The sequence below is a fragment of the Diplotaxodon limnothrissa genome, linkage group LG7 (assembly GCF_057381915.1).
Source record: "Diplotaxodon limnothrissa isolate DT_005_m linkage group LG7, D_limnothrissa_male_GT1.1, whole genome shotgun sequence".
Taxonomy (NCBI): domain Eukaryota; kingdom Metazoa; phylum Chordata; class Actinopteri; order Cichliformes; family Cichlidae; genus Diplotaxodon; species Diplotaxodon limnothrissa.
The window spans coordinates 53,982,881-54,009,391 of NC_140602.1; the positions used below are offsets into that span (position 1 = coordinate 53,982,881).

Consider the following 26,511-nt stretch of genomic DNA (forward strand, 5'->3'; position numbering starts at 1 on the left):
TATGCCAGTGTAATTTCAAAGTGCAGTGTGGGCAGGCCTGTCCTAAATAACAGCGCTGTCTTTTTAAATGGGATGTGGAGATGGGTGTGTGTTAGTAGCAGCAGACATCCTTAGGGAGCGGTGTGGTGTAACTCAGAGGGCAGAGTCTCCAGCCACGTTCCCAGAGACTCAAAAATAGTCAAGGAAAACGCAGGGACGATTCACTAGCGAGGAATGCAATCCAACGTAGAGTTGTGCGTTTGGGGGAATCCGGCTCCGAGAGGTCCTGCTGGAGAATGTTTCACCTATTTAGTAAATCGTAAGTGTCACTTTTGTTTTAATGCTGTGTTCAGGGGAACAACTGCTGCTGTGGATAGCTACAGCACAGCTGCACTCTGTGGTTTCTGGAGACCTCTGTTGTTGCATCCGTCTCAAGGGTTCACTGTACAGTGTGGCTTCCGTTCAACTAGTTTTTAGTACATAAATGACAAAGTGTTTTCCTTATGAAATGATTTGTAAAAGGAAAAAGAAGGAGTAAAAGTGCAATACATCTGAACAGTCGGACAGGAAGGTGGCTAGAGGGAAAAAAAGAAAGACAGGTTTAGACTTGGAGATGAAAACTATTCAATGCCAGAGGCAAATCTTGGCTTTAGATTGCAAATAAGATCTCTGTATTGAAAGCACGCTCTGAAGTTTAGAGCCAATTATGTGTGAAAATAACTATCTAACTCTGATATGAATAAAAATGCAGCTATGAAGGGGGGGGGATGCTATATGCAGCGATCGTAAGCTACTTGTTGTTTTCCCATCTCAGTTTTGCCGTATTGTGTGGGAAGAAAAGTCTCTGCCCTTTTCTCCTCGTAAACTCCGGTGTTCGCCTGCTTCGTTGTCCAAAAGCCACTGGGGTGTTTGCATATTCAGGTCAAGAAGTGAAAAACACACTTCCTCATCTCCTCTGCTCATTTGCATGTTTTGTTTTGTTTTTTGTTTTGTTTTTTTAATCCATGTTCCCTGAGCACTTAGCAGTTATGCAAGAGTTCAAGAGAGAAGCTTTGTTGCTTCTTACTAATTTGTGTTTCTTTCTCAGCGTAAAATGCTCACACGTGAATCCAGCACATGAGCACAGATGCTCACACTGTTTCCGTGACCTTGGCATACCTTAGGTATTCTCAGCCTGAGTCATACCCGCTAGTATGTGACAGTCCTGATCCTAATAGTCTATTAATGTCACTGTGGAGGTTTGTTGTTAGAGCCTATATGTTGAACTTCCCCAGGTGATAAGATTAAATAAAAAAAATCAATAATGGCTAATGAACAAAAAAAAATGGGTGATGTTTAATGGAAAGTGTGTTTGTCTGTCTGATGATAAACTTTAAAACAATCCAGTTGTATTTGTATAGCGCGTGTAACAGTTGCCTCAAGGTGCTTTTTATTGATTTAACTGACATTCAGTTGTGGACTGAATTTAACCCCTGCTGGATTCACAATCCAATTTAAAACCTTCTTCTCACATACACGCTCTTTAATAATCAAGCCCCAACTTAAATACCTTATAGTGCCAACAGGGCACTTCTTTCTCAGACTGCAGGCTTACTTGTGGTTCCTAGGCTATTTAAAAGTAGAATGGGAGGCAGGGTTTCAGCTTTGAGGCGCCTCTTCTGTGGAACCGCCTCCCAGTTTGGATCCAGAGACCGGATCTCTCAGCGTGACCTTGGTCTTGTCTCCTTTCCATCACTTCCAACCGCTCACACCACATGGCTGCCCCTCCCTGAGCCTGGTTTTGCTGAAGGTTTCTTCCTGTTAAAAAGGGGTTTTTCCTTTCCACTGTCGCCAAGTTCTTGCTCACAGGGGCTCGTCCTGTTGTTCAGGATTTTCTTTCTATGATTCATATTGTATGGGGAAAAATAAGACACTGATAACACCTTATTGATCATAATAAATCATTAGGATATTTTTTCCCCTTCTTTTCATCACATGAAGTGCATTGATGCGGTGCTCATAATTCATTGGTGGTCAATACTGTGACCCTTGCCCTTTAGCTTTGATTTAAAGAGTCACCAATAAGTATAACCTTTGACCTTACTATAAAATCTCTTGGCTTGATTGCCTCACGCCTGATGTAATTATGAGTACAGCTATGGATCCACAGTCGGTTTCCCCGTCCTGAAGAAACTGTACAATATGTTTTGATAGACCCTTTTTCTGACCCTTTACTGACCTGGGTTAGAAAAATGAAACGTGTAAGAGGGATTTACCACATGCTATGACATCACCGCCAATGACAACCAAACAGTCCTCGCAGATCATCATTCAGTCATTCTGTATGCAGCCATTGTCTTTGCAGCCAGCTGTCCTGTTCTCTTTCACTCAGCGCACCAGCTCCAAGCCAAAAGCTCGGCCCCCACACCAATTCAGCGCTTCAGCAGTCCTCATTGGCCTCCTGCTGCGAGTGTCCTGGCAGATGTTACACTGAATTACCTCCCAGTCCAGTCCCACTCACTGTAATCAAGCTGTGTGTGTGTGTGTGTGTGTGTGTGTGTGTGTGTGTGTGTGTGTGTGCGCGCGCGCACGAGTGTTACAAGACAGGCTCAGCGGCTGCCTTAGCTCTCTCCAACAGTTGCTCCTCAACCACCTGATCTCAGCTACCAGCCAATGCTTTCCACATTGTAATGTGTCTGCCAGCACTCTGAGTCAGACATCCCTACAGATGCCTAAAAGGGGGGAGGGGGGGTGGGGGTGGGCTCAAGGAGCTGATCATTTAGGAGATACTGAATACTAGAGCTAGGTCCCTCCTTTCCTGTGTGTATTTGTCCCTTTTGTGTGGAAAGGGGTGTGCATGTCTTTCTGTGTCTCATTCGCTCCTTTAAAAGCTTCCTTCCTCTATGTATATGAAAGTCCCTCTTGTGTGGCGCTATTTCTTCTCTACTATACTCTAAGCCAATGTGTGGTCCACGTACAGCTCTAACTGGTTCTTATTATTCCTCGCAAAAAACGTTGATGCCAGCGCTCGTTCTTTTATTCCCTGGGTCAGTATTCCCACTTCCCAGTGTGATTTCTCATTTGTCTTGTGTGCTATTAAGACCACTGGCAGCGCAGAAGCCTAAAGTGTCAAAACCGCCATCAAGAATAGGTACCACGAAGTGCTAACATGCTAGTTTTGGACTGACGTCTGTGTTACCCCCGTTTACATGTGCATGAATGTTTTTTACGGCTTTCGCTGTCAACGTCGCGACTCTCGCAGCCACGCCATTTAGCCACTCGGGGAACTCAACCACGTCACAGATGGATGAGCTTTTAATTAAGAGTTGAAGCTCAGATATTATGTGCAAATGTCCTCCCGCAAAGCCAATTGTAAGTGGACCGTCTCTTTCAGCGCCACATCACAAATTCATTTCATCGGCAACCTCGTCTTCATCTCAAGAGATCGGTTTTTCACCGTGTGTCAGGCTTCAGCTCTGGATGAGGTTTGCTCTGTTGCTCTGTTGACTGGATCCGCCGGCTGGCCTGATTGCTGTTTGGTCTCCGAGGCCTGTAGCCACATGTCAGCGGTGCAGCTCACACATCCACTGTTCTGCACCAGCAGCATCTGACAAGATCCCTTTTGTCTCCTTTTCTTTGACTGCTATTCTTTCCTGCTCTTACTATGGGCCAGATTTTTTTTTCTTTTTTTGTTTTGTGTATATTCTCTTGCTACCCATCACCCAACTGTTCCGATGACAGTCGACAGATGGCTGGTTGATGCAGGAAAACGTACATGTTCATGGTCTTTACCCAAAATGCTGTTCTGTCGCTGAATAAAATGTGAAACGAGGACACGAATGCAAAAAAAGAAAAGAAAAAAGAATTCTGACAGTGAGTGTTGTGAGATTTATTTTTTTTCCTCAACATTACTCCCTGAGTCCGTATTGCCTCATTATTCAGGCTGAGCTCTGAGAGAGACTCCCCACGTCTGCCTGGATCAAACGAGCGATCGGACTCATGACAGAGTTTTCTGCAGCCAGTGTGACAGACACTTTTTTGTTCCACTGGTCCTTTCCACTGAGTCAGCGCCAAAGCAGTGGGAATAATGGACACTTCATTGTATGAGGCTTGATGCATGAATAATGGTCTGTTTGTCTGCTTTCCTGTTCATGTAGTGCACGTGTTTCATAATCAAGCTAGAACAATTACTCTGTGTGTGTTTATGTGTGTGCGTGTGTTTGTGCAGCATGTGTTTGTTAAGCGTGATGCTCTCCTCTTTGATGCTTTGAGTTAGGGGCCCAGGTGCTTGCAGAGTAGTTGCTGCCGGCTGCCTGGATCTTTTTTTCTTTTTTTTTTGCTTTGAGGACCATCTATGAGCCAGGCCTGCTGCAGAAGCTGGAGAATGCTTCAGGCGCAAATGTGATGAAAAGTCACTGTGTTGGACATTGCTTTAGGTATAGTGTTACAAAGAACTGGTTTAAGCATTGTGTTGCAGTTTCTAACCCCAAATGTCTTTGACTGGTTTCACAGCAAAAGAGCACTACATCAGTGGCCTTGGGGCACGAACCAGTTTGTTTTTTTGTTAGGAGGAATAGGCAACCGACTTTTAACCCAGAAGGTAAATGGTACATTTACAAAAACAAAACAAAAAGAAACAAAAAAAGCAACATTTTACAACTTCAACCTATGGGGCGATCGTGGCTCAAGAGTTGAGAGTTCGCCTTGTAATCGGAAGGTTGCCGGTTCGAGCCCGGCTTGGACAGTCTCGGTCATTGTGTCCTTGGGCAAGACACTTCACCCGTTGCCTACTGGTGGTGGTCAGAGGGCCCGGTGGCGCCAGTGTCCGGCAGCCTCGCCTCTGTCAGTGCGCCCCAGGGTGGCTGTGGCTACAATGTAGCTTGCCATCACCAGTGTGTGAATGTGTGTGTGAATGGGTGGATGACTGGATATGTAAAGCGCTTTGGGGTCCTTAGGGACTAGTAAAGCGCTATACAAATACAGGCCATTTACCATATAATTCAATAAGTGTGGCTTATACCTGCTTTCTAACTGCAGGCACATCGAGCAGCATCTCGAATAGCTCTGACAGCTACACTCATGCTGGATGCAAAGCCTTCGCTCATCAGAATAGAAAAATCATATCACGAGAACGGACACAATGGAATCTACTGCTCGGGATTGACGCTGCAAAACTACCTTTTTATATTTGTTTGTAATTCATTTATGGATAATGAATGACCATAATGACCCTAACCCTAACCCCTTATGGATAATCTTAGACCCCCTTATGGACTTTTTTTTTTCTCGATCCTGTAGCCAATCGATCGGTTATAGAGCAGGCAGTCCAACAGTATTGATGTTTGTTCTTAATACAGAGAGTTTCTCTTTTTTTGCTGACAGTATTTATAGTTGCACAAAGGCACACATCGTAGTTAAAGTGATAATAGGCAACTTTTCAACCGTCTGTACCCTCTGTGCTCCTGCTGTAAAAGTTGAATCGCTTTCCAACTTTCCATCAGAAACCATACACAGATATTTTAAACTTGTATGCATTTCTCTCCTGAATTCTTTTTAACTTTATGTGTCTTTGCCTCTTTTTTAAGTTTGGCTAGATAATGTCTCACAATTACTTTGGAATAAAATAAGTTCATCTCGCTTCTGAAAGAATGAGTTAGATGGCATCAAAAATTTAGCAAGTACTAATTTGTCATCCTTTGTCTTTGATTGGCTGTGGTTGCTAATATGTTTACCTAAACATTGTCTCTTGTGTGCTTAGTAGAGAGGACGATTAACAACTAACTGTCGTGCCAGCATGCAAGTTGGAAGAGTATCGATTGTTGTGAATGTTGGACTAACTAAATGCTGTGTAAACACTGGACGTGGGGGTGGTATCCACAGTAACCGCCAAAATCAAGAAGACTTAACACCCTGCCTGGGTTTATTGTTTTTCGTCATGTTGGAAGGGTTAACTTTGCTCTTTTGGCTCGTTCTGGTTGTTGGTTATTGGAACGACAACACAAAGAGGGCATTTATTTCCCATGTGGAGATTAGCACTAATTCACGTGCACGTTAATGTGTTTTTGTTGTAGTTCATATGATTGTAGTGAAACAAAGCAAACTCTTGTAGTAGCTCAGTGGGATGTGGATTTTGAGAGTGCTGTTTCTTTGCGTCGCACTCCATTAATTCAGCCTATCTCGAGCTCCCAGTACAAACATACTCCCTTGCGGTGTAGCCAGTGCAGTGTTATGCGTCTAAGTACACTGACGCCTATAAGCGCCTGATGTTTCAGACTGTATCGGAGCCCAGACAGCCTATCTGATGAACTCTCTTTACAGGATGCAGACACAAAGCGCACTGGGTGAAGCCCAGACACACTCAGGATCCATTACTCTGCCGAGGTTCAATGGAAACTCAGTTAGGAGTCAGTATTAGGGCTGGCAGAGCAGAACACAGTCTGTCTAGTTCTCACAGTGGGCTGATGGGATTTGGCCTGATGCAGCAGCATAAATTCCTAAATAGTGAATGTACAGCTACACTACCAGGTTTCTGGGATTATAAAAAAAGAAATTTAAACAGTCCTTCAGAGACAATTACGTACTGGAAGAGCAGCAGCTTTGCTTTCCCACACAGCGCTCGCCGATCGAAGAATATTTTCACCAGTCTCTATCCCTCCTTGGTTTTTTTTTGTTTTTTGGGGGGGCTATTTTAAATGTGCGGAACAACCACCCGGATTGTTGTTGTTGTTGATACATTTTGCTCTGCAGTCAGAAAAAGGATTCTGCAATTTGGCTGAAGTGGAAAAGCTGAGAAAAGAAAAAGGTGCAGGTAGAAGCTGGTTTAACAGTAACGGTAGGAAAAAAACTGTCTCTCATCCAAGACAAAAACATAAAGGATCAAAATGGGTTTAAATGAACATGTAAAGTCTGCAGTTTGAATCCAGACGGGAGACTCTGGTTCATGTTGGCAACATCTCGAAACTTTAGCATCTAATAAAAACCCAACAGGGGGCCGTCATGCCTTCCATCACATAAGAGGTACTTGGTTGATTAAAAATGCAATCCTCTTTTGTCGATGTGAATGTATTTATTATCCTGGCTACTTGTCCGGGACTACAGTTACATTTCTTGGGGGTTGCGCATCAGGTTACGTGCAAGGTTATGGCTTAGGGGTTAAAAGGGGTTTCCAGTTATGTCATAGCTTACAACATGCATTTCCCCACGGAAGTCTAAATCAAGCGTTACACGAGCACGTATTTCTGCATATTTATTTTCTTGCGTTATGAGCCACTGGTTTGAAATATCTGTAATATTTAAAAAGAAAGCCAGAAGAACACAGTGAGTGAAACAAATCTGAAGCACAACTTAGAGAAAGCGCTGGAAAGATATGTGTCAGGTAGTCGATGTGAAACGTGGACCCCCACCTAAACAGATGAAGGGAAGCGTAGATACAAGTTACTGAAGGATTGCCAAGGACAAAGAAGGACGTTTTCTTATAATGGCTGAAGCTGAGGGTGGTAGGAATGAAAAGGAGAAAGCACCATGTCCTGCTTGTATTGCAGGTTGTCATTTGCAGGAGGTTGGCATAAAGGCTTTGTCAGATGTAGACGTTATGAACAGGATTCAGACGTCAGACACTCTTTTACTGTCGTTATGGTGAAGCGGCCCACAATAGGCTGTAAATTACACGTCGCGGCACAGTTTAATACAGTGCCACACAGATGACAGGCAGCATATTTATTTATCAATTCATACTTTCACAGTCTGGCACAATTCTCGCTGACAGTAATGTTCTTCTAATACAATATGCTGAGAGGAAAAAAAAAGAGAGTCATTATGTAAGAATGAAATGGATGCCTTTTAGGGGACGCAGTGCATTCTTTCTGAGGCAGTTCTTCTGTACTTTAGTCAAATTCTGGATCATTCTTTTACAGATTAAATGCTCAAGCTCCCTGTTCACCTCTGCCTCAGTATGAGAAATGCACGTGCTACGAGTTCATTAAAGCAGCGCTCTGACGGATTGTTTTCCTGCAGTTAGTTCCCTTAGAATCATCCGTGCAGCTTTAGGAGTTTGAACTGTGGTCCGTGGACATTCCCTTCCTGTTTCTGACAGAACATCCCACCAAAAAAAAAAAAGCAAGAGAAAAAAAATCCCCATTTCCCCTCCTTTCTGATTATTTTACTTGCTCTCTGTTCTGCCCAGTACCCTGTCAGCCAATCACAAAGCAGAGGAAGGTGCAAAGTCACTTCCTCTCCAGCTGTGCTGGGGGAGTAAGAGCTTCTAAAACTGGATTTTCATATTCAGAGCTATCCTTAAGGCTTTTTTTCCTCTCCTTTTTTCTGTATTTTGCACCTTGTTGTATTCTTTTCTTCTATTTCACAGGATGGCATTTTCCTCTGTACGCTTGTGTATGTGTGCGTGTGTGTGCGTTTGTTATTAAGTAAAAAAAAAAGGGGGGAAAAAGCACAGTGTCCAGGTCATTATCCACTTCACATTGCACAGAGGATTTGGCAACAAAGCTGACTGACTCTACAAAGGGCCGCACGCAGTCACTAATCTGTCATTACGGCTGCTGCATTTTTCCTGAAAAGCTCTTCCTCTACTCCGCTGAAAATATGTACAGTATACACACACACACACACACACACACACACACACACACACACACGCGCGCACACATGCATGGGATTAGTGTGTAAGCCGTCCATAGAGGGCACTGTTAAAAGACTGTTCTCACTCATTACATGAGCAATTGAACCCTTGTCTTCATCTTCCTCTCGAGTATTGGAGCATCAGGGGCTGATGTTATGTAGCGTGCCTGTTGCTGCGTGCAGCCCTCACTGATGTTACAGTATTTAACTTTTCATCCTCTTCCAGCTGCGATGCGGTGGGGATCGTAGGGTTAGTGGTTAAAGGAAACACGCGAGCGCTAAGTGCTTGTTTTTGACTCTGGATGATGTTGGTTGACTTCATGATGTGGAAATCTCAAATTAATGTTGCTCACCAGCATATATACACGGCGTAGAGACACATTTGCTCGTCATAAGTGACACTCAATCCAACTCTTCTGTAAAGACAAAGTAGGGCAACATCAAACACAGCAAACAGTGGAAAGCTCTTTACTTTGTCTCTTAATCTTCTTTGGCTAAAAAAAAAAAAAATGCCTGTGAATTGTGGGCTTAGGGGCCGTCTTTGACAAACTATTGAACGTTTCTCTAAGGGCACTCTGAGCCAGAGAATGCTGTTGTGTTTTGGGTCCTAAATGGAAGTCCAAAAAAGCATCTATGAAGCGGGTTTATAGCGGTGGAAGATGATTGCATCACGGATGTCTGAACATTAATGATAATCTGTAAAATGCTTAACTTCCTATTTATGGTGGTTCTGCTGCATTAGTTGGCAGAACAGCTTGAGTCAATCCTCCGAGCTCGTTTCATTAATTCATTGATGCTCCAACTTGTAAATGAGGAGCCACAAAGCATCTGCTATCGCCGTGCTTAGAAGTGGCTGCGTGAATGTGTCGATATAAGCGCAGCGTGCGAACTCGTCGGCTGACTCGAAGGCAAGTGGAGCATCCTCTCCTCGTCCTCCTCGCGCTCGCTTCCTTCGCGCTTGCTGTTATGGGCGGCCCATATGCTTCCTCTCTCGCTCCTGCCCGTCAAACTCGGCAGGGTGATTCAGTTTTCTCTTCTTCTTTCTCCACTTTTAGATCTCATCTGATGCCAAGGCTGAAGGAGTCCCGCTCCCATGAATCACTGCTCAGCCCCAGCAGCGCTGTGGAAGCCCTGGACCTAAGTATGGAGGACGAGGTTATCATCAAGCCCGTTCACAGCAGCATCCTCGGGCAAGACTACTGCTTTGAGGTGAGAGGATGTCGGGGGGACGGGGGGGCTATATGCATCCACACACAGCCTATATGCTGCTTTGCTTGTGAAATAAAATAATTCAATAGTTAATGTACTTACTACAACTACACACATAGCTGACAGTCATCAACTGTATCTGAATTTGACATCCAGATGCTGGCAGCCATCAAAGCTGAGCTTACAGGAAAAGTCAGTTTTTGGATTTACAGTTTGTTCTGCAGCTTTTCTGCATGCGCAGCAGAATCCCAGAATAAGCTAACAGCTGAAATATTCATTAATTTTAATGAGCCTGCCTTTATTTGTAGTTCGAGTGAAGTAACGACTCTGTGTTGTTTTCCCAGTTACCACAACACGCTATTTTGGGTTTGCTATAACCCTTAACTGGCTTTTTCTCAACTCAAAGTAGGACTTTTTTTTGCTGAGTATTTCCTTAATCTGCCCCTCGCCCCCAAGATTTTAGTTTCAGATCACATAAGAAAAACTAAAGCTAGAAAGAAGAATCTGGAACTGCTTGGTAAATTTTTTTAATATTATTCTAGCAACAACACTAGCTGAAGCTCCTGGGCATTCAGTGCCATCTGTCATATCTACACAATAATAATACTCAAAAGCTGAGAAAAAGCTAATTAAAACTAATGGTCACAACAAATCTTTAGTATTGCTATTTATCCAGGAGCCCCCCTGTGCCATAGTTTACTAATTCACAAATTTTAATCATTAGTTTGGGAAATAGAGTCCGTAGGACAATATTAGCTATTTGCAAATATATTGGTGTCATCATTTGGCAACCCGTCTTTGAAACGCCACAAACGCAACAAGCAGTTGATTCCAGCAGAATCGAGCAGAGCGTGAACAAGTAAGACAAAATAAAATGACATTATTTTTAAACTGCATTCCCATATTATCTTGAGAAAGACTCATAAGTAACTAAAGATAACAAATGTAATGGAAATCTGTTCATGATTCATAATATCAGCCGATATATTGGAGTTCTAAGTCCCCAAATATTGGTGTTGGTATCTGTCTTAAAAAGCCTATATCATTCAGCCTCTAGCAGGAATATTTTTGGAACCAGCGAGTCCTCTAATCCCCTGTCTTTGCTGTAAATCTCCTTCTTTATGAGCTGCTGATGACCAGTCGCAATCAAAAGTCATGATAGAGCCAACTTCTCTTTATTGTGGAACACACAATGTTGTGATTAACTCTTGATGACTTTTCTCTAGTTACAGAAAATCAATGGAAGTACAGTGGGCAGTTTCTTTAATTACTACATGAAATTTGATGTCTTGTAATTATTGTTGTTGGAGCAGAGAAATTCAAAACAAATTATGACAGACTTTGTCTTTAATCACTGCATTAAGGGCTGAATTGTCAAGAAGGGAGCTTCTTGGAGGGAAGCGACCCAATACTATCCTAAACTTTCTGCCCTGTGCTCTGTTCACCATTCATCCTGCTGTGCTTATTTTAAACCATCCAGTTTCAAAAACAGCTCTCACATAAGGAGACTGAAGATGCTCCTACCATTCTTTTGCTGTCTGTGGTATTTATGAGCAAAGTTTTAGTGAAACCTTCACTGTTCTATTTTTTTTCTGACAGTATCACCAAAGCATTTTAAATTTTCCCTTCTCTCTGTGGTAGGTCACTACCTCCACAGGAAGCAAATGTTTCTCATGCCGTTCAGCAGCCGAAAGAGACAAATGGATGGAGAATCTGAGGAGGGCTGTACAACCAAACAAGGTGAGTATGCAAAAACACACAGTGGGTGTGAAGTATTCAGTGGTAATATGTTCATACACAAGTGTCTCAATTCCAAACACTTTGAAACAGTGATGAGGACAGAGCCATACAGAGTTTACACTGTGTTGCAACTCACGCAGCAAGAATCCGATGTGTGCACGTCAGGTTTGATGAAGAAGGCATACAGGCAACATGTAAAGAGCTTTTTATGTTTCAGTACCATCTGGGATCCTGACAAACAGCTGTGACAAGGGGAAGGTGGCAAACATTTTAAGCCAGGGAAATAGTCCTGCTCACTCAGCCTCTTCACTCTTTCATCCGTCATTATTTAGCAAATTACTCATTAATTAGATGTGGAGAAGTGGCGGCGTTGGGGGTGTGGAGGGGTTCTTAAATAGCTCTGGAATGTTCCTTGTCTTAGCCCTTTTGATATGTGTGTTTTGAGTGGATGAAATGCATTTTTTTAGCAAATGTTTTTAAAAATTAAACTTTATTTCGTAATTTTTCTCTAAAGCACTTTAAATATATCTACTACCACTAATCCACCACTACTATGATATTACCTATACCAGGTTAGACAGTCAAGAAAACTATGGCGTTTTTAAGATCATACATCTCGGTGAAAAAGCAGTTTCAGTTTTGGTTACATAAAGGCTACTGCACACAGTTTGCACTCGGATCTTTCTGCCAGAATGGCTTCCTAATGATCACAGTCACTAAGGAAGGCAGTGGCTGGAGACTGCAGCAGGAGCACAATTATAGTGACTGTGAACAAGGAACTTGAGATTGAGCTGCCTTTGAAATAATTGCTTGAAAGGTTGAGACCAGGTTTGTGACCGCTTGCAGCCAGTTGCCATCTTCAAAGCAACTTTGAGGCACCAAGATGGTGACGAAAACGCAATAAAAAAGACAGTCTGCAATCAGTTTGCAATTAAATTGGGTCAAGTTTGCAATTAGTCTGTAATTCGGTGCGCGCTCTTTATGATAATGAGGTGATTAACTGAGATAAACAAGGTGAAAACTGGAAATCCTTTGTCGTCTACAAACAGAGAAATTCCCATTAGCTACTTACATTCAGAATACTGCCAAAGCCTCATAGATTTGAAGAGTAAAATTGCGAGTGAAAGTTGGTTGTCCAGAGGTTGAGGGCGTTGCACACTCAGCCTAAGGTCAACCACTTGCAATCAGTTGTAGAAAGCAAAAACATTCAGTGCACTCACTGGGCAAACACCAATTGTGTGATTGTTTTCTTTCTAAACCTAAGTATTTTTATCAAGGCTAACCGAACTGCAGTTGAAGAATGAAAACGCTTTTAAAGAGCAAACAGCAGCATATTTAATTACCCTTTTAATTTCCTGCTTGGTTACGTCAAATGGTAGAACTGTGCTTTAATTATCATGTGCGCAGTGACTCAGCACATGAATCACGCAAGTCAAGATATTTGCCGTCTGTTGGAGAGATTAATAAGGAAGTTAAGTGCTCATCATTTGGAGGGTTTATTCTCTAGATTTGTGGGGGACGGACCTGGAAAGGAACACAAGTGCGATCCCTTGACATTCCTTGAAGGTTTATGTAAGACTGTGACATAACCAGGCAATATGTAGAAGAGCACGATGATATTTTGATAGAGACATATGTATGTTTTTCAGTTACAAATAGAAGCAAGTTAAAAAGCCTTGGGGAGGAAAAAAAAAAAAGGCCCATCTTTTCTTTGTAGGTGTCTGTAACTCAGCTTAGTGCCTCAAATTTCAGCTCCCCGTTTCATGTAGCTGCACTTAAATGAATGGCGGAGACATCAAAAATAAGATGAAGAGCAACAGAAACGCGAAGCGTAAACGAAATTTAACTGCACCATTAAAAAAAATGTGAAACGTATTCAGATACCGGTGAGTTCTGAGCACTCCAGAGATCTAAAGTAGTTCTCGTGATTGTAAGACGCTCTGCCACTTCTTTTTCTTTTTTTTTCCTCTTTTTTTTAAAAATAATGTAATTCTTATCTCCTCTCTTCTTTTTGGGAGGTAGTTTTCAAAGGCAGTGTGAATAATGGGCCAAAAAATATGCCCGCTCTTGGCAAAATCAATTGATGACATAAGAATGGGTTAGCACTCTGTGAAATAATGTAGGATATTTCTTAGCTCTTTAATGATCGGGAATGGAAGGGAGAAAGGGAAGTTTTTAAATTGCTTCAGTGAAATGTTTGAAATACTGCCGAGGTTGTTTTTGACTCTTGAAGCGGTGAGACTTCCCTGTCGGGGTCTGATCTCGAATTTTATCAGTTTGCTTTTCCAACTATGTGGTTTGTTTAGTGGATTTGTTCACTGCCTTTTTTTATTCAGTAAATTATGTTTATCATGTTGCTTTTAAAAATTTGATCAAACTACTTCCTGTCATCTTCCGTCTCCAGGACAACAGCCGACGGGTCGAGAACATGCTGAGGCTGTGGATCATCGAAGCCAAGGATCTGCCGGCCAAAAAGAAATACTACTGTGAGCTCTGCCTCGACGACTCGCTCTACGCCCGCACCACCTGCAAGCTCAAGACCGACAACGTCTTCTGGGGAGAGCACTTTGAGTTCAGCAACCTTCCCGCCGTCAAGACCATCACAGCCCACCTCTACAAAGACACAGACAAGAAGAAAAAGAAAGACAAAAACAACTACATCGGACTCATCAACATCCCCGTCGCAGCTGTCACCGGGCGACAGTTTGTGGAGAAATGGTATCCCGTCAGCACCCCGAACCCGCCCAAGGGCAAGACGTCTGGTCCCATGATTAGAATTAAGGCACGCTATCAGAGCATGAACATCCTTCCCATGGAGATGTACAAAGAATTTGCAGAGTACACTACCAATAACTACATGCTACTGTGCTCTGTGCTCGAGCCTGGGATTAGCGTCAAGAACAAGGAGGAGATGGCGTGCGCGCTGGTTCACATTCTGCAGAGCACTGGCAAGGCCAAGGTTGGTAGCAAAGATCCTTTATTTCAGATGTTTCCACGTACCTTGCCATGAGGTAATGACAAGACATTATGAAAGCTCACAGGGGTTAACTGTTCCTCCGCTGCCTGCTCATCTTGTGAACTGTTGACCCTCTCCTCTGCTGTAATGCAGAGCAGACAAAGACCAGACAGACAAGTGATTTCCTCTCGCTGCACCAGCCTGTATTACAGTTTTAACTCAAGCTAATCCCTCGCACATATCCCCCCGCAGCGCTCCGCAGCATACCGATGCAGGACCGAGCACTGCTTGTCTGTAGCACTCCAAGCACAGGGATAGATTAGCTCACCACAGTGGTAGCTAAGCCTCCCATGACAGCAGGTCGTTGGGACTCAAATAATCTTCCATCCGTCTAAAATAGCTGCCTTTGACTTTTCTTTGACGGCACAATATTTGTGTTTTCCGTGGGTAAAACATGATGCTATTTTGACCTTACATACTGTAGCTATGAAAAAAGTGGAAATTTGTGTCAAAATCAAGTTTTATGAGCACATATTGTTCTGATACAGTATGTGGAGAAAAGCAGTAGGTTGTAGGTTTTGCTCAAACATTTGTGAAATAATGGGTCCTTCGTTGTGCGTGGTGCTGTAGTAAAACGCTACCGTCTGGTAACAGCACAGCTAAATATTCCATGATTAACTAGTAGTGGGATTTATGCTATATGGAATTGTTTGGGAACCACAGCGAAGTGACAGATCACGTAAAATGACAGAGCCTGGTTGTCAAGTGCTGAGGTGCATACTAGATAAGGCCCTGATGCTTTCAAAGCTCATTAACATTAGCACAAAAACTGTGTGCTGGGAGCTTTCGGCCCTTCTCCCTCCTCTAACCCCTCAGGTGGAGCAGATGGCCGCCTCTCCCCTGAGCCTGGTTTTACTGGAGGTTTCTTCCTGTTAAAAGGGGTGTTTTTCTTTGCCACTGTTGCCAAGTGCATGATCGTAGGGGGTCATCTGATAGTTGGGGATTTCTCTCTGTTATTGTTTATATATAAAGTACCATGAGGTGAATGGTAAATGGCCTGTATTTGTATAGCGCTTTACTTAGTCCCTAACTAAGTAACTGGTGATAGCAAGCTACATTGTAGCCACCCTGGGGCGCAATGACGGAGGCGAGGCTGCCGGACACTGGTGCCACCGGGCCCTCTGACCACCACCAGTAGGCAACGGGTGAAGTGTCTTGCCCAAGGACACAACGACCGAGACTGTCCGAGCCGGCGTTCGAACCGGCGACCTTCCGATTACAAGACGTACTGCCAACTCTTGAGCCACGATATTGTTGTTTTGATTTCACACTATATGAAATGAACTGAATTGAATTGAAGTTGTGTCTTTCAAAGGCTCCCGTAGGTGCGCTATGTATCAATGTCTATCACATCAGCATCACTTCGTCTTTTCTTCCTCGTCAGTTTCCAGCCACAGTTTCTGTTTCTGTTTAGTTTGCTTGTCAGTTTCTCATCAGCAAAGCTTTGGACTTTCTTTGACTTTATCCCGGCTCAGTGGGGCGATGAACGATTAGCGCTTAAGAAGTGATGTCAGTACACAATGTACTGCCACTGTGCTGGTTTTAGGCTCAGCACTGATAGCTGCTGATTGATGGGTGGGGGTGAGGCCGCCCCTAGTCCCCGCAGAGATGCCTACTTCCTTAATTACTTTCAATTAATCCCAGACTTCTGAGGAAAACACTGGTACTCTTAGTTCTTTCTCACCTCCTCCCCGGTCTTACTTCCCTGCTGCTAGATGCACATATGCTGGAGCTGGCAGCAAGAAGTGCTACTCCCAAATGCTCATCTTAAAAGAGAGACACAGATAATTTCCCGAATACATCTGTGTTTCAAGAAAAGTCCTTTTAAATGTAGCCTTGCATGCTACATACTGACGCCTTTAGAAGAAGAGGCAAAGAACAGTCTGCGGTTTGATGCGAGCACAGAGTTAATGATAGCTGCTCTTAAAATGCGGAGTGTTTGTTGTGTTAACTACTGCAGCTTCTTTCTTTCTGTCAAGGCTTCAAGACATTGTAAAGTGGTCTGACATTTTTAGGCGGCTTACTCACAAAAGTCTGTTGGGTTTTTTTTTCCCTTTAGCCTTGATAAATCAGAGATGGAGCAGTCACATCTCGCCAAACAGCACCCTGTATTTCCAACAAATCACTTATTCTAAAATACTTTTAAGCCTAATGATGATGTTCTGTGCTGCTGAACACATGCTTTAAATGGAGACGTTTCTGCGTGCGTTGTAGAGTTTGTTCAATTTGGCAATTAAGTGTTTTTCATGTCTTGCCAACTTACTTACAGTCTTCCTGAGAATTGGTGAGATATATTTAGGAATCGAGCAATTTATTTGTGCTGAGATAGACTCTGGGAAATCATGTAGGCTCGGCTTTCTGCAATTGTTTAATAAAGCCTTTGGTTATTTACTTCCCTCGGTATTATTGTGTAGTCTTCTAACTAGCCAAGCTCAAGTCAAATCCATGAGTCATTTTTCTCTAATTCAGTCTGCACCAGACTGGATTTTGGCAGCGTGGAAAAATGGAGACGATGCATTGCCGTAGCATTGGACGCTGACAAAAAAACACAGCACCCAGTGGAGTTGAAGTGGAGGTGAAAGTCTCTTTGTGGTCCTGCTGATGTGTGTTGTCTTTAATCTCCCATGCACAGGTCAAAACCAGCTTCTAAGTGGACCTGGAGTTGTTAGATGCAGATTTCAGGCTGCCGCAGTCATCAGTATGCAACACTCCTCGACTTCTGTTTCTTCTTGTGACATTTTATCGCCCATCACCAACTAATTAAGCCCTGCATATTCTGCTCTGTTGCACTCCTTTTCTCTTGCCCCCCCTCCCACTTCCATCTTTGTCTCCCTTCATCTCTCTTTCATGCTTCGTAGCATCTCGAGGCCAAAGGTCTCTGGAGAGATGTCATTACTGATGCTGTATTGATGTCTCGATGCATCGGTGAGCATAGGCACACCCTGCTTCACTTGCATATAAGAGATTATGCACACACCGTTGTGTGATCACAAGAATTTAGCAGGCAGTTTATTCACTGTGTTCATGACCATTATGCCCAGGTCAGACTACATACATTTATTCGCACTTCAAAATAATGCTTACTTATCTTATATTGAGCCTCGTTGTAACCGATTGTCCTAAAGAAGCTGTCTTAAGGGGAAGGGAGCTAAAAAGTTCCCTTCCCCTTAAGACCATCCTCACTTTCCAGCTTTGTTCTGATTGGCTGACCCTTCACAAATAGAAAGCTTGAGTCACAGATGGGTAGGGGGACAGCGTTCACAGCTAGAGCTGTGTGCCTAAGATGACCATGTTAGGGCTATCCCTCCAAAATGCCAAATGTAGAAAAACTGCTTGAAATTTAGCATTTAAAAGTCATATTCTTTTCACTGCAATTCAGGGATTAGTATAATAATTGTGTGAGAAATCCAGTTCTCAGTCTGCAGGTTTTTGGTGCTGTTAGGGCTCGACATTGGGTCCATTCTTACCCTGTGGGAAATGGTGTTTTGTCTGTACACCCAAGCAACACCATTTGAAGTTCCCCAATGACAATAACAAGCCATCTGCTGTATTGGAATTGCCCGGAGAAGTTCACCTTCCCTTTTTTAAAAAAAAGAAAATGTGGAAATATCCACTGCTGGCATTATTGATCACGTCCTCTTGATACTTCGGCCCTCGGGAAGATTATGTTCTAATTTTGTTGCCGCTCATCTTAGCTGGCTGTGCGAAGCGGCGATAAGGATTATTCATTTTTATGATAACTGGCCAGAGGGCGGGGGCGTTCCAGTTATTATGCCGTAGCGTTTTATGTCACAGCTCCTCGAGGTAAACTAACGGTCCTGCTTAAGAGGGAGAAATATGTGGGCTCTCCTCTGTGCATTCTGTTAGTAAATTGGTAAGTCAGCCCACAGCACAGCCTCACTTGTGTTAAGCGTTTTATTAATGTATTTTGCACTGTCATCAGCAGGTAGCGATGCTCATTGCGCAGCTGTGGCACACAGGCTCAGTCGGCTTGCGCAAACACAATATAGTGTGACAAATGATTTACCAACATAACATAAAGGGCTCGGGTAGTTTTTGTATTCCTTTGGGCTTTTTCATTGTGGCTCGGAATGAATCGGTTGTCCCTTGATGGGGCCGGTGAGCATTCAGAACATGATGGCGGCTTGTCAGTGGATACCCTCCCCATTAACAGGAATAATGTGATTAGTGTATAATACACACAAGAGGGCACACTGAGGACAATCTCCTAATGCTATAGTGTGCTGGCCCCTTCAGCACACTGGAAATAACTGTAAAGCACGTCAGTGTCCTTGCTCCTCTCAGCGTCTCTTGTGTATTTGCGATATAGATGCGGCACATCATACCGTTTGACTTTATAATCATTCCGCCATGATTTTTATTGACCTTCCCCTGACAGCGTGGGGTGACACGAGCGGTGAAAGCATTTGAGCAGCATTTTCTCCAACAGGAGGAGAAAACTAAATAAGGGAGATGAAGCCGGAGCATACAGAGTGGTTTTGTTTCACCTTGTAGCAACACTGTTTTTGACTGTGGAGCCAGACAGCAGCAGGGAGGGAAAACATTCAGCTCTACAGCGATGCTCGGCACACATTGATCTTGGAAGTCTTTTGACATATCTGCTCGCACTAAAAATATCTGCAGTCTCACTCTCTTCTGCTCTGTCTCTGCTCTCGCTGGCTGTTTTTTTTTTTTTTTTTTTTTTAAATTGTTAATTTCCTTGCTTTTACTTGCATAGCATGCATGCATGCATGCATGTGCAGCGAAAGGCATACCAATAAACAGCACGAACACGGTGCTGAAACAGGAAAAAATATGAAATTTTGAAATGTAATATATATGCAAGTTCTGTTTGATGTTGCCCAGCTTTAGCAACATGCTGAGCCTCACTCAAAGTGAGCTTCAGTTCGACTAGCTAGGCCATCTCAATTTTGTGCCGGGTCACCTTTGATCTTCGAGTTCCCTGTCCCCTCAGCGAAAGTGCCTCCATTTGCTGCACTTGCAGGGAAGAAAGTCGATGGTCATGAAGCTAAAAAATAAATAAGAATGTGGTTCAGTCTCTTTTGACATAGAAAGATGTGACTCTAGTTTTGGTGGTTGCTCCAGACTTAAATACTTCAACATGTAATGGAGGGATTTCTAACATGGGTGTTCATCCTCCAACATGTATTAATCTTCTGAAGAAATTTTCATTTTGGGATTAATAAGATATAGATTGTACAAAGGTCACGATTTAATTGAATTAAATTAGAATCTAATGCTAATTACCAAATGTTTTTATGCTAATGCAATAATCATGGTCACTGTGATACTTGGCAAACATCAGCATTCTTGTACATCAGTGTGAATATTAGCATACCGAGAGTTGGCTCAAAGCGCTGCTGCACCGGGTGCATTTTCACAGACACTCTAACAAGATGTTGACTTTTAATTTTGCCTTTAAACAAACCTTCAGTGAGTTAATATTAATCTTAGTGGGGTATGTGTTCTGTGTTGTTTACACCAAAAAATATAAAAAAAACACCCGCAGTAGAAACAGGCAGGAATGACTCATCAACATCTAATGACTTAATATGAGCCTTGTGATCAAGGTCTACCTCCTTTGTGGGTATAACGCTTTAGGACCACACGATGCATCCCTGCAGAAATAAAAACAGGGGTTAGATCCAGAGCTGTTCTGTTAACATGTTTCTGCAGCTGATGACATTAGCTGTAAAAACCTGGTCAAATCTATCATCGTAATGATTATCTGCACCAGCAGCTAAATCAGGAGGGTTGCAGGCTTTCCGAGTTTTGTGTGCAATGACAAACGTCTGTGCCTACGGGAGGAACCGCTTCCATTTCCGTCCAGCCTCTGGTCCTCTCTGTCAACCCAATGTGACCCTCACAGGAAAAGCTGCAGGGCTACAGTGCTGTAATACTATCCACCAGAGCCCACAGGGGGGAAAGACCAGAGAGGGCAGCAAGTGATGGAAAGATGAGATGGCTCATTGGTCAAAATGTTAATGTTGATGATTTTTGCACCCAAATGTATTGTTTTATTGTTTTTTTTTTTAACTTACTGTTTTTAACCTAATGTTTAGCTACCACCTTGTAGTGTGGGGGACATTACTCCTTACTTTTCTGAATAGTAATGCAGTACGCAACTTAATTACTCACCAAACAAAGTAATTGATTACACCACTCGTTCCATTACTTTCTTGTTACGCCATCAAATGACCTTTAGGTCTCATAATTACCATTTAACAATATAAACCTTAGACCACACTCCAATACAAATCCCTATCCTAATGAGGACCAACTGCATCTTTCTTGTGGTCTTTAGGTGTGAACACAAAGCACAGATGAAAACAACCAAAAGAGGCTTCAAAGTTATCGCCATAGTTCTCGTCACTGCCTTGATGCCTTGCTGAGTTACATTACTGTTACTGAAAAATAGAATGTGATTACATCAATTATGTTACTTTGTAACGTGTTACAACCAATGCTGCTGTCTTGTAGTTTACATACTGGTACAGTATTGGTATAGCAATAGTTAAAGTTTTTCTTCTCCCTGCTCTCACCTTCAACCGTTCATGGTAGATGCCCCTCCCTGAGCCTGGTTTCTTCCTGTCAAAAGGGAGTTTTTCCTTCTCTTTGTTGCCAAGCGGCTGTTCATAGGTGGTGGAGGGGAGGCAGTTGTTTTGATTTAGGGCTACATGAATAAGAGTGAAATGAATTGAACCACCAACAAGTAACTTCTATGTTATGTGATTTCCAATAAGTCCGAGTAGCTCCTCAGTCTGTGAATCTAGCTCTGCTAAATATTGTTTTTAGTCACGGGAGAGGGAGACAAATGAATAAACAAAAAGCATTTATGCCGAATTGAAACCTTCATCCATGCTCTGTTGGACATCGGTGGAATCAAATTCGAAGCACCGTGAAAGAAAAGAATAAGCACTGCTATGAATTAATTTCAGTAGTTTGAATTCTGTCACGTACATTTTCTACACCCAACACAGCGCAGTGTGCATTTATTCTAGCCACTGAATGTGAGGTAAATTGATCTGTCAGTATGAGAGACACATATAGACAGTTTTAAAGGGAAAGAGTTCAGAAGAGCATGTCGTTACCGGACATCTTTTTTTCCTCTTTTTCTCTTCTCCTGTCCCATTACTTCCTTTTAAGGTATTTTATTGCTCTCACTGTTGGATGTCTTCTTTATATTGCCATAGAAACACAAAAAAATCTCTGAGCCAGTGCAAAACATAAACATGACCCCTTTTTTGTGTGCTTCTCCTCTCTCCCTCTTTTCAAGTCTCAGTGTTTGCCTTGCAAAGCACAGCAGTTGGAAAGTGTGCCATTTAAAATATCAGTGCTTCTTGTTGTCTTTGTCATTGTCAGAGGCTCTTGCAGTGAGAGCCCTGATTGTTATCGTGCAGATTATCACGTCTCTTCGGGCCTCAAAGGCCGTGTGTTTGGATTTCAGCTCCAAAGCACGTGCAGACACTTGCAGAGGAACATCACTGAATATAGATGTGACACCGCTTTAATGGCAAAGTAAACCAATACGTAGGGAACTTCAACTTTCTCAACAGGAGTTTGTTCCCTACTATTTATTAGATCTAATGAGCCTTGCTGCACTGCCTAGCCTCCCTCTGACCCTATAGTAATATCACCCTCCTTTCTCTGCGCTCTGTGTGTTGGGCTTTTTTGAAGCATGGCCTTCTTGATGAGATGTGGCAGTGATATAGGGAGCGTTCTAGTTCTCCTTATTAGCACTGAAGCGGAGGGAAGGGGCGGGGGCATAGGCAGCAGGATTGAGGGCGTCAGAGAAAAGGCTGGAGGGAAAAGGAAGGCACTCCAGACACTTTTTAGGACACGATTGCTCAGACCATTTAGATGCTAGTGGTTATGTATTACACTAAATTATGGTCTGCGTATAATAACTCAGCGCTGTTCTGTTTGAATTTAAAGTCCGCGCAGTCATTTGTTTTTACAATATGCAGGTATTGTAGAAATACCACTAGACAAGACTTAAAAAGTCAATCCACTGAACACCTTTTCGCACTGACCTTCATAGTCCACAGAGGATAAATCTCGGTGACTTTCACAATACCCTTGTTTATCCTCTTGTGCCACCCAGTGGTTAGTTTTTGTTGTCCATTTTTCAGAAAATACTTGCAAAATTATTTCATTTCCCATCATCCTCTTCTGCACTAGTTTTCATACCCCCGTTCTTCGACTGTCTTTTATTAGTTTCTTCGGTTGAGTTGATTTGTTTTTGGTTAATAATAAAATACAAATATGTGACTACGTACACCCGATGGCCACTTTATTAGATACACCTTGCTAGTACCTTTAGCCTTCAGAGCTCCCTTAATTTTTCATAATGTAGATTCAAAAAGGCTGATATTCCTCAGAGACTTTGGTCCTTATGGATAAAATGGCATGATTACACTCTGCAGATTGGTCAGCTACACAGTCATTATGGAAATCTACTCTTCTACCCCATCCCAAAGGTGCCTTATTGGATTGAGATCTGGTGGCTGTGAAGGTCAGTGAACTCAAAATAATGTTCAGAAAACAAGCTTGAGATGATCTGAGCTTTGTGACATGGTACGTTTCTTGCTTGAAGCAACCATCAGAAGTACACTGGGATCAAATCGATAGACATGGCTGGAAACAATACTTGCTTGTTTTCATGTTGCTTACACCGATTTTGAACCTACCATCCAAACGTCACAGCAGAAACTGAGACTCATCAGATGAGTTCATGTTTTGGTTTTTTCTTTCTTTTTTCAGTGGCACTTGGTATGGTCTTCTGCTGCTGTAGCCCACTTGCTTGTGAGTGTTGTGCATTCAGAGATGCTCTTCTGCAAACTTTGGTTGTAATTGTATAACTTGTTGCGTGCAAAGCAGTCTGGCCATTCTCCTCTGACCTCCGCCATCAGCAATGCTTTTCTCCCAGAGAACTTTTTCAGACCATACTCTGTAAATCCTAGAGATGATTGCAGATAGTAGGATTAAGCATAATCCCTGTAAATCTGCATTTTCTGCAATACTTGGACCAGCCCATCTGCCACCAACAACCATGCTGCCTTCAAAGTCACTTAAATTATCTTTCTTCTATGTTCTGGTACTCAGTTTGAACTTCAGAAGGTCTACATACCAAAGTGAAAAAAAGAGAATAAATAAAGCATGTGGCCCGATGTGCCTCTATATTCACCCTCTGGTGTTTGAAAGTGTTAACATTAAGCTACACAAGGCCTGAATTGGCACTTATAATGATCACTCAAAGCACTCAGTGGCCACATTCACACAGTGCACTTGATCAGTCCCTCATCCACACACATAAGCCCTCTGAGGCTCAGGGAGAACATGCAAACTCCATACAGCAAGGTTCAAACCCAGAACCTTCTTGCTGTGAGGCCACAGTGCCAACCATTAGACCACCGTGCCACCAGCTTCAAATATTTCTTTCATTGGCGTTGTGATCTTGCTCGTATTAGCATATAAAAGAAGAGACAAATTGCCACCTTCCTGTTTTGTGTTTCCAGCAAAAAGCCTGTGACTCTAAAATAAACTAGACAACTTTGAAATAAAAATAACCAAAGGAGTGGGCAGAGCACTGATATTTTTAATAGCACAGTCAAATGAGAACCAGGTTACCAGTCACCACATGAAAGATTATAAACCACACCAAGGAGCTTGGTCAAAATAATGTATGCAGTGTGTACCTCATGCCCATGTTAACAAATTATAGACTTGCTCACCTCAAACTGGAAGTCATGGGCTCTGTCTTCTTTGTATTAGAGGGGATTGCATCTAATTTGTGTTTCAAACTACCAGCAGAAATGACTGTTGTTCATTTTGCCCGTCTTGATGTCTTTCTGTTTGCTTTTCCCCATCTCTCTCCTCCCCTTCATCTGACCGTCCTCTCTAATAACACTGGGATTGGCCTCACTTCAGTAGCCATACTAGGCACAAAAAGCAGAGAAAATGAAGCAGCTGAGTTAAGGGAGAGACACACCTCAGGTCTAATTACGTGCTGGGTGTCCATTCACAACAGCCATCAGCTTTCTTTAGTTATTTATGTGGTGTGTGCTGTTCTGCCTTATTTAGTAACAGATTTAAAAGAAAAAAAGAAGCTTCACAATCCAGTACATTCTTGACAAAATAGCTTTGTAATAAACAACAGATACACTTAACTTGTAATTGGCATAGATGAGAGGCCTCTATCAAAGAACGTCATCCAAATAAGGGTGATTTACAGTCCCCATAGAGCCCCAATCCTCTTTGGAAGTTGCTATGGTGGTTTTCCAAATAGATTTAATGCGTCTTTTTAATCATGAGAAGAAGTAAACTCCACTCGGATAGGTTTGAGCTTTGCACGTCTGAAAACTTTCAAGGACTTCCCAAAACTTAAAGTTACAAAAGTTCTGTGAGGTTTCACAGGGGAGCCAACAACCTTTTTTAAGTGCAGTCACATATTCTCGCTGGCACTGAGATCTGGACTCTATTTTACCCACTGGAGTGCATTGTTACGAGTCACATTAGAGTAGCTGGTATTGCTTTCACTTTCTCATCAATGAGCTAACAGGTCAAGGTCAAGGTTCTTTATTTGTCACATGCATAGTTATACAAGTATAACACACAGTGAAATGTAGCCTGACACGCTCCTCGACATGTGCAAAAAAATTGGGGGGGGGGGGGGGGGTGTAGAGAAAAAACATTATATATATATATATATATATATATATATATATATATATATATATATATATTAGGGGTGCAACAATACACAAAATTCACGGTTCGGTTCGGTACTTTGGTGTCACGGTTCGATATTTTTTCGATACAAAAAAAATGTTCATGCCTTTTTAATTTGTCATTTATTAAATTTTCACGGCACATTCCGCACCACATCTCTGTGCGTTCATCATTTGTTTGAAGCCAGCTCACCTCCTGCAACTACTTTTCCGAGAATACGTGCTTCTTTTGTGGTTCGGACTCCTTCTGACATTTCTTTGGAGGTGGAGGAACATCACAGTAATTGCTTAAAGGAGCTTCTTCGACATCTTTAAGAGTTCTAAACAAATGTCTGTCCTCCTCCTGAAAATCTTATGTATGCAAACACGCGTTGCAACTTATCTTGTGCCCGTTTTTTATTTTGACAGCGAATGCGCACCTGCGGACCACTTATGTGCAGCCCTGGTTATTTCGCTTGTCATATTGCAGCCACAGAAATTCTTTTGTCCATGAAACCATAAAGCTGCACTTTCTTTTTGCCTTATAGTCTGATTTGTCATAACTTTTCCGTTTTGTGGTAAGTTTTTCTTTGGCTGTCACTTCTTCACCCTGACCTGTCTTATTTGGCTCAGCAGAACTAAAATATTGTGGCGAGCTCAGACAAGGAGGAGACGGAGGTATCGTTTGGTCTTGCTTCCCGTGAGCTAGCCAGGGAGCACAGCCGTTTATTGACATCTGCAGAAGAACACTGCCGCTAGCTAACTGCTCAGCGCGGCAACAGCACAGCAACAACAACAACAACAACAACAACAACAACACCACCACCACACAGGGCGCCCTCTGACCCCGGAAGGACACACCGTCGCAGCGAGAGGGCGTCACCCGTCACTATGGCAACATAAACAAAACATAACTGTACAAACAGAACCCTGAACAGCCCTGACCCACTACATAGCCCCCACCTAAGGGGTCAGTCGTCCCCGACGACCCCATTACCCCACACAAAGTCCTGCAAATGTCCAGGTGCCTTCTTTTGGCGCACCGGCCGGTCACGACCGGCGGGGTAAAAGTCACTCGGGTCAGAACATGGGGTGCCACCATCATCCCGCTTCTGACACCAATGTGGCGAGCTCAGACAAGGAGGAGACTGAGGTATCGTTTGGTCTTGCTTCCCGTGAGCTAGCCAGGGAGCACAGCCGTTTATTGACATCTGCAGAAGAACACTG

The 26,511-nt window shown here is 42.8% G+C and overlaps 1 protein-coding gene across 5 annotated transcripts in view; it reads left to right on the forward strand.

Moving 5' to 3' along the window:
• Window positions 1–26,511, forward strand: part of LOC146629228 (disabled homolog 2-interacting protein-like) — a 173,372-nt gene that overhangs the window by 118,434 nt on the left and 28,427 nt on the right. For all 5 annotated transcript variants that reach the window (XM_085359925.1, XM_085359926.1, XM_085359922.1 and 2 more), the window contains 3 exons: window positions 9,645–9,798; window positions 11,440–11,538; window positions 13,943–14,497. In XM_085359925.1, coding sequence (XP_085216051.1) covers window positions 9,645–9,798; window positions 11,440–11,538; window positions 13,943–14,497 — 808 coding nt within the window. The remainder of the gene's footprint in view (window positions 1–9,644; window positions 9,799–11,439; window positions 11,539–13,942; window positions 14,498–26,511) is intronic.